This window comes from Hoplias malabaricus, chromosome 7, assembly GCF_029633855.1.
Source record: "Hoplias malabaricus isolate fHopMal1 chromosome 7, fHopMal1.hap1, whole genome shotgun sequence".
NCBI classification, from domain to species: Eukaryota; Metazoa; Chordata; class Actinopteri; order Characiformes; family Erythrinidae; genus Hoplias; species Hoplias malabaricus.
In genome coordinates, this window is record NC_089806.1 from 14,191,841 (window position 1) to 14,199,242 (window position 7,402).

The 7,402-nt window shown below is 38.6% G+C and overlaps 1 protein-coding gene across 1 annotated transcript in view; it reads left to right on the forward strand.

Annotated features, from left to right (window-relative positions):
- The window catches only part of mylk4b (myosin light chain kinase family, member 4b), a 7,223-nt gene extending 37 nt beyond the window's left edge, over positions 1-7,186 (forward strand). Inside the window, exons 1-13 of the mRNA XM_066677834.1 lie at positions 1-422; positions 1,436-1,523; positions 1,808-2,078; positions 2,200-2,423; positions 2,525-2,630; positions 3,110-3,203; positions 3,520-3,629; positions 4,186-4,327; positions 4,425-4,495; positions 4,588-4,716; positions 5,411-5,563; positions 6,964-7,042; positions 7,136-7,186. The exon at positions 1-422 is cut by the window's left edge and continues 37 nt beyond it. Coding sequence (XP_066533931.1) covers positions 1-422; positions 1,436-1,523; positions 1,808-2,078; positions 2,200-2,423; positions 2,525-2,630; positions 3,110-3,203; positions 3,520-3,629; positions 4,186-4,327; positions 4,425-4,495; positions 4,588-4,716; positions 5,411-5,563; positions 6,964-7,042; positions 7,136-7,180 — 1,934 coding nt within the window. The 3' untranslated portion in view covers positions 7,181-7,186. The remainder of the gene's footprint in view (positions 423-1,435; positions 1,524-1,807; positions 2,079-2,199; positions 2,424-2,524; positions 2,631-3,109; positions 3,204-3,519; positions 3,630-4,185; positions 4,328-4,424; positions 4,496-4,587; positions 4,717-5,410; positions 5,564-6,963; positions 7,043-7,135) is intronic.
- The last annotated feature ends 216 nt before the right edge of the window (positions 7,187-7,402 follow it).

Sequence of the window (7,402 nt, forward strand, 5' to 3'; positions counted from 1 at the left end):
ATGACCCAAAACCCTTACATGCTCACAAACACCCCAGCAATGGACGAGCGGAAACCAAAATTGCTTCAGCAACCTCGCCTTCATCGTCCTCTTTCTTGCTGATCGAGAGGCGAGTTGACGCACTCAGTGGTCAGATGGACAAGATGCTCACCCTACAAGAGGCAGCCATGTCTCAGCTGGATGTGATTAGCCAAGAAAAGGGATCACACACTCAAGAGAAAAATATGGAAGTCCTGTTGAAATCCATGCGTGTTGACATGAAGCTCATGAAGGAACAATCAGAGCACCAGGCCCACAGGCTGGATGCTCTGGAGCGCCTTCTCAGCGGACTCCAACAAGCTGTTAGCTTCATTGCTGAGGTGCTCAAACACTCTCCACTGAGTGAGCTCCTCAAGAGCTCTCACACACAGGCTGGTGAGAGGGTGAGTCCTCTGAATGGATGGATGGGTGGATGGAAAGAAGATTGGCTAGATGGATAAAAGTTTCTTTGCTATTTACACACCTACACTAAAGCTTGTACACTTCTTGATGAATGTAATCTCAGCAAATCCAGAAGAGACAGCTGACACTGAGCAGATTAACTGTTCTGTTGTGTCTCTAAAATTACTTTCCCACTATACCCCATATGTGTTTGTGAATGTGTGTGTGTGATTATTGATGTTTTTGATGTGTATGTATATGTGACTTCTACTTTTTAAAGATTTTCAAGATCTCGCTCTTGAGGAATTTGCCTTGTTTGTATATCAAGGTTTGCATTGCTTGAAATAACATTTAAATGTTCTCTTTTTTGTAGTTTTTCTTCAGACAGCTTGAAATGCACACATATTCAATGTTCTCAGGCCAGCAATCAGCACTGCATCCAATACAGGCCAAAGTTCTTAGCTTTTATTAGTTGTTTTTGTATGTGACGCGCATAGAATTGGGTGCTACTTAACAAAAAAAATGTGTATTGATAAGACTGAGGGTGCGACACTGTGGCGCAGCAGGTAGTGTTGCAGTCACACAGCCCCAGGGACCTGGAGGTTGTGGGTTCATGTCCTGCTCCGGGTGTCTGTGAGGAGTGTGGTGTGTTCTCCCTGTGTCTAAGTGGGTTTCCTCCAGGTGCTCCGGTTTCCTCCCACAGTCCAAAAACACATGTTGATAGATGGATTGGCGACTCAAAAGTGTCTGTAGGTGTGAGTGTGATGTGTGTGAGTGTGTGTGTCACCCTGGGATGATTAAGAGACAGTGGTGAATGTTACAAAGTGTTTATTGTTCACAGGTGATGACTTACTAACCCACAGAGAAAATCTAAAATAGGAAATAAACGAAGGGTGATCCCTGAATCTATCACAGTGCTGTATACAGTAAACCAGATATTTCAGGTGCTATTCAGAATATATGGTGAGATATTATTATTTTTTAAATTTCCATGTAATTTTACCTGTTTGTCCAGTTGGAAGGGAAGGATGATGTGGAGAAACCAAAAGTCTGCTTAAAGGGACTGAAATCCCAGAAGAAGAAGAGGCCCCCAGATGTAGCAGGTAATGATAGCTGCAACCATTTTCCCAACTTGGACTCAGTAGCAATTGTGTTGCTTCACATGTCTGAAGTGATTTTTTGACTGTTACCAAGCATTTTTCTTGGGGAGAATTTTGAGTTTAGCTGTGGCTGCAGTTTTGTATAGCTTGTGAATATCTGATGTTTCAGAGTAAGTCTTCAACAACTTTGCCATTGTCACACATAATACGGTGCTATGCCGTACTCCTGAGAAAGGTTTTCAGATGTTGGTTGATATTTAACACTGAATGTCCACTCTTTCTGTTAGTAGAAGTGCAGAAGCTGAACCAGCAGAACACGAATGAGGCACACCTCCTGGACTTCATCAGAAATGAGCAGGAATCATTGGCTGAGAAGGAGAGAGATAAATTGGAAGGAGAAAAGGAGGAAGGACGGAAAGATAAAGATTTTTCCATTGAATTTAAGTTGGACAAAAGAGAGGACACAAAAAGGGAGATTAGCAAATATAAACAGCACGAGAAAGACTTGAGTGTGCCACATTGTGAAATTAATGAAAACAGTACAGTCCAAGCAGAAAGGTACTAATCTTTTTCAGAAAACTCAAAGCATCAATAGTTAAAGAAACTCGTTCCTTTACTGTGAACATGATCTGTATTCCTGTTATGATGATTATCTTTGTCTGCGTGTTTTTATATGTAGCTCTGAAGATAATGTGGAATTGACTGGCAGCACTAAGAGGCGAGTAAGTGAAGAGAATCAGGAGAAAGATGACCTCAAAAAAAGCAGAGTTGATGAGAAGTCAGAAGATGAGGAGAAAAGCGAGGAAGAAGAGAAACCTGTAATGTGTGCTACAGAAGAGGGATCAGAGGAACCAGAAAAAGACAAGGACAAAAGAAAGCCAACTGCAGAAGAATATGAAATTGGTAAGGGAATAGCTTTAGAATTATGATGCTGATCTATAAACGTGCACAATGTAATATTAATGGTGTAATTAGCAAATACTGCTTTCTGCTATGTCCTTCAGATTGCTCACCGCCTCCTCCTGCACCTTTTGAACACCGTGTGGTGACAACTAAAACCCATCAGATAGCTACATACTACAACATCAACAGAGAGGAAGTGCTTGGAGGGTGAGTTATACATAATGAGGCCAAAAATATGGGTGAATGAATATGAGTGGATGGATAGATGGAGGGATGCACTGTGGGAAGCAACCATTTATGAAAATACTTTGAATGTTAAAAAATTCCAATTTATTTCTTTGTTTTTGTTTAGGCCATTTGAAAATGCTAGCTACGCTACATCAGAGAGGTCTCAAAATATCCTTGAAGACTTATTAGAAATGTGAATGTAATCTCCTGAAAAGAATACAAGCAGTAATAAAGGCCAAGACTGGACAAATTACAAAATGAAACACTTATTAAATATTATACTAAGTCATTGAGACCTGTGTTTAACCTTCTGTTAAATGTATGCTAGCTGCGTCTTTTCAAACACTGAGAAATGAATTGTACTTAATAGCCAAAGACATTTCTCCAAGGTTTTCACAGTACTGTAGGTGACATTGCACCCATTTTGACTTGGTTTTGTGTCCATTGTGTTTTCTTAGTGGGCGCTTTGGAATGGTACACAAGTGTTTGGAGAAGTCTTCTGGTCTTACACTGGCAGCTAAGATCATCAAAGCCAGAAGTCAGAAAGAAAAGGTAAATCATACACAGATGGCACGATATTGTTCCAGGGTGTGTTCTTGTCACAAAAACTGCTGGGGAAGACAAAAAACAAAACACCCTCCTAGTTCTGCTTTATTTTTGTATGTGATATACAGTACAGTGCAGAAATCTTAGGCACCTAAGATAATTACATATATTTAAACTAATGCCTTTTCAGTAAGTGTATATATATATATATATATATATATATATATATAGAGAGAGAGAGAGAGAGAGAGAGAGAGAGAGTATAGCACACATAAAATTAACAAGTTTAATTATTTTGTTTTTTCATTCAAACACTTGCCAGGAGGTGGTAAAGAGTGAGATTGAGGTCATGAACCAGTTGAACCATGCTAACCTGATCCAGCTCTATGCAGCATATGAATCTCGCCATGAAATCACTCTTGTCATGGAGTAGTACGTATCTCTCTCTCTCTCTCTCTCTCTCTCTCTCTCTCTCTCTCTCTCTCTCTATCTCTCTCTCACACACACACACACACACACACATATGTCCAAAAAATATCTGAAGCTCCCTAGTGAATTTGATCTTCTTAAGGTTCCTCAACTGCTGGCAAATCCATACACAGTTTTTGTAATCAGCAAAATCATTGGTCAACTAGCCCAGTGCCTAGTATCACTTAAAGGGATATGAAGCCCTCCTGAATTGGATGTTTGAGCAGTGAAGCTGTGTACGCTGGAATGATGGAGACCCATCCACTCCCTGTTGGGTTAGAGTAGTGTCTGACTTCTAGAACAAACGACCTCCGTAATGCTCAGTACCTACCACAACCTGCCTCAGTAGTTTTTGAATGCAATCAGATCTTCAAAGCTACAAAGCGCTTTCTAACACAAAGCCTTCGCAAAAGAGTAGAGGGTACTTTCTGACATATAGTGTAGAATTAAGATCATGTAAACAAAGGATAGGTCATTTTTAGGCTGACATTTGTGTACATTTGTGTGTGTGCTATTTCAGTGTTGAAGGAGGAGAATTATTTGACAGAATCATTGATGAAAACTACAAGCTGACTGAGCTGGACACTGTGCTCTTTATAAGACAGATCACTGAAGGGCTGCAGTACATGCACAAGATGTACATACTGCACCTTGACTTAAAGGTACTGCACATTCATCTACCGATAGCCACTCATCAGTCATTAGCATCAGAAAAAGTGATCCTACTTGATATGGATACTTTTTTTTTTTTTTTTTTAGCCAGAAAACATTCTCTGTGTGAGTCGAGAAACAAATAAAATCAAGATAATAGACTTTGGCTTGGCCAGGAGGTTAGTATGCTGGTGAATTATTTTATTTGTACAATTCCACCCCTTCACATTCCCCTTCACACTCCTCTAAAACTGTCATCCTTTGTTTTCAGATATAAGCCCAGAGAGAAGCTACGAGTGAACTTTGGCACGCCTGAGTTTCTGGCTCCTGAAGTCATCAATTATGAATTTGTCTCCTTTCCAACAGATATGTGGAGCTTAGGAGTCATTACATACATGCTGTGAGTCCCAGCCCTTGTCCTGTTGATTATTGTATTGCTTTTAAATGGATTATAAATGAGATGTCTTCATACTCCCTACCTTGTATTTTGAAGGGACACTTGAGATTGAATTTTAACTCAAGTAAAGGATTTCGTTTCATTCTTTTTTTCATCATCATCATCACAAACAATAACAAGCATTGTGATGTGTGCCCTCTTGAAGTTAACATTAAATAGGTAACAAGATTATTAAGTAATTAAACTTAATATATATACAATAGCCCTGCGAAAGACTGGCGCCCCCTGCAAGGTGTGTTCCTGTCTTGTGCCCAATGATTCCAGGTAGGCTCTGGACCCCCCGCGACCCTGAACTGGATAAGCGCTTAGATAATGAATGAATGAATGAATGAATGAATGAATGAATGAATATATACAATAACTACTATGACATATCCAGGGGCTAAATACTCTCATCTAAATCAACATCAGTCTCAGATTTGAATGATTTAGCTTTTTCATCAGTAATGATGCAGTCACTGCCTTTTTTATTCTAAAGATCAGGCAACCAGCAAAATGATTTTTCTTATTGGGAAAAAAACAAACAATCACCAAAAAAACAAACAAACAAAAACACAACCCACATATCCCCACCAAATTATTTCCTGCTAATATTACATGCTTATCACTGAAGATAATGTTAATTGTCCTTTTATAGGCTGAGCAGTCTGTCTCCTTTCCTGGGAGAGGATGATAATGAGACATTGAATAACATTCTGGAGTGCAAGTGGAGTTTTGAAGAGGCAGAGTTTTTGGACATCTCAGACGAGGCCAAAGACTTTATCAAACGTCTGCTTGTTAAAAGCAAGAGGTGAATCTTATGCTTGTGCTAATCTTCATTTTGAATGATCAGAAATGATCCAACTTTATATCAATATCTGTGCACTGTTCAGTAATGGAAAATGTCATAAATATATTAAAACACACTAAATGTATTTAACTCAGAAGAGCCCAAACTCTTTCACCAAAAAGCCAAATTATGAGAAATATAAAACAGACTAAAGAAACAATATGGACCCACTTTGTTTTTTATGTTTCTGGCCATAATTATTTTATTTTTGGGCTAAAATCCCAATATAACATAAACATCACAGTCACCATTTTCGTCCTTGTATTTGGACATTTTGTTATTGAAAAGGGATCAGAATGAGTAGTACGTAACAGGTTACTAAAGCTATTGAATTGATAAATAGGTTGAAACACACCATTTTGAAAACAAATATGTTTTTAAAATAATCTTTTCTTTGGTCTCTGTGTACTCAATAAGCACACTGTAAATGCAGTCACACGTAATCAAACTCAAACTGTCATGTGACTGCATCCAGGATGTTCAGTAAATGTCAGATAGAGACATCATGATATAAAGTGAAGGATAAAGCAGTGTAGGGAACATTCCAGGCTTTAATAAATGTCATATGTCACCATGGGCTGTCATGGGATACATAATAAACAAAGTCAAACTGATAATAGGCCACCACAAGTGCACCATTACCTTTTTACAACAACTATGACAAATCCTGAAAATACATGTTGCCACTGCATAAACTTTGCCATTGCAAAACTTGTTTGGCACCTTACAGCTAAATGGGAGACAAAACACACCCGATCGCAGCATGCACTGTCATGGTTATATTAAGATTTTATTCTTATATCAAGCTTTGTCGGGAAGCCAAGGTGCTTGCAATTTTTAATACACAAGGCATCACAGACAACAAGAGAAACAGGAACACATACAAACAGACAGTACTGATGGTAATGGGCAGACTTTAGTGCAGGAAAAGGTTTGCGTTTGAGGCAGATTATATGCAAGTGTGAAAAGATGATTTAAGATTAGATTTAAATATTGAGACAGAATTAGACTCTTTGACCAATGGAGGAGTAGTGATTCTGCCTGTGTACAGGGAGATCAAATATAAATATTCAACACAATATTTGTAAACAACACCCACGTCTGGTTTTTCCACCACTACATCAGAATTTTATGGACTGTTCTGCTTACATATGTGATTAGTGGAATATTTCACACATGGTAGCTAAATTTGGCTATATTCATTGAAAACCACTAACAAATGTAATAGAAGAAAACGCTTCTGGTGTGGATTTAATTCTAATAACTATCCAATCCATTTATTAATCTCCACTATATCAGTAACATATCCAGTACATCAACAATAAGAGTGATGGTTTATCTGAGTGTTGTTTGGTCTCCAGCTGGAGGATGAGTGCATCTCAGTCATTGAAACATCCCTGGCTGTCAGACCCGTCACTTCACTACCATCTTCATCAGAAAGTAAGCACTGTTGTGCTAAAAATTATTATTTATTTATTTATTTATTTTTGTGGTATAAGCTCTTGTTAAACAAACAAATGTGTTTTTCTGCAGAAGAACAAATGCCACTCCACCCGTGCTCGTCCACCAAAGACTTAAACAGGTAACAGGTAGCCATACTAACATTTCTTATTATCTACTCACAAAAGACATGTTCTCTTGTCCTGTTTATGGTTCTGAATTACACTTCACCCACCCTTGTATTTGTTTGTGTGATTTTTAGGAGGTGTTATTCACCCTCCAGGAGTCATGATGTCAAACCGGACCAACAACAATTATGAATGGCCACCCAGCTGCTATGCAACATTTAATGAATGCAAA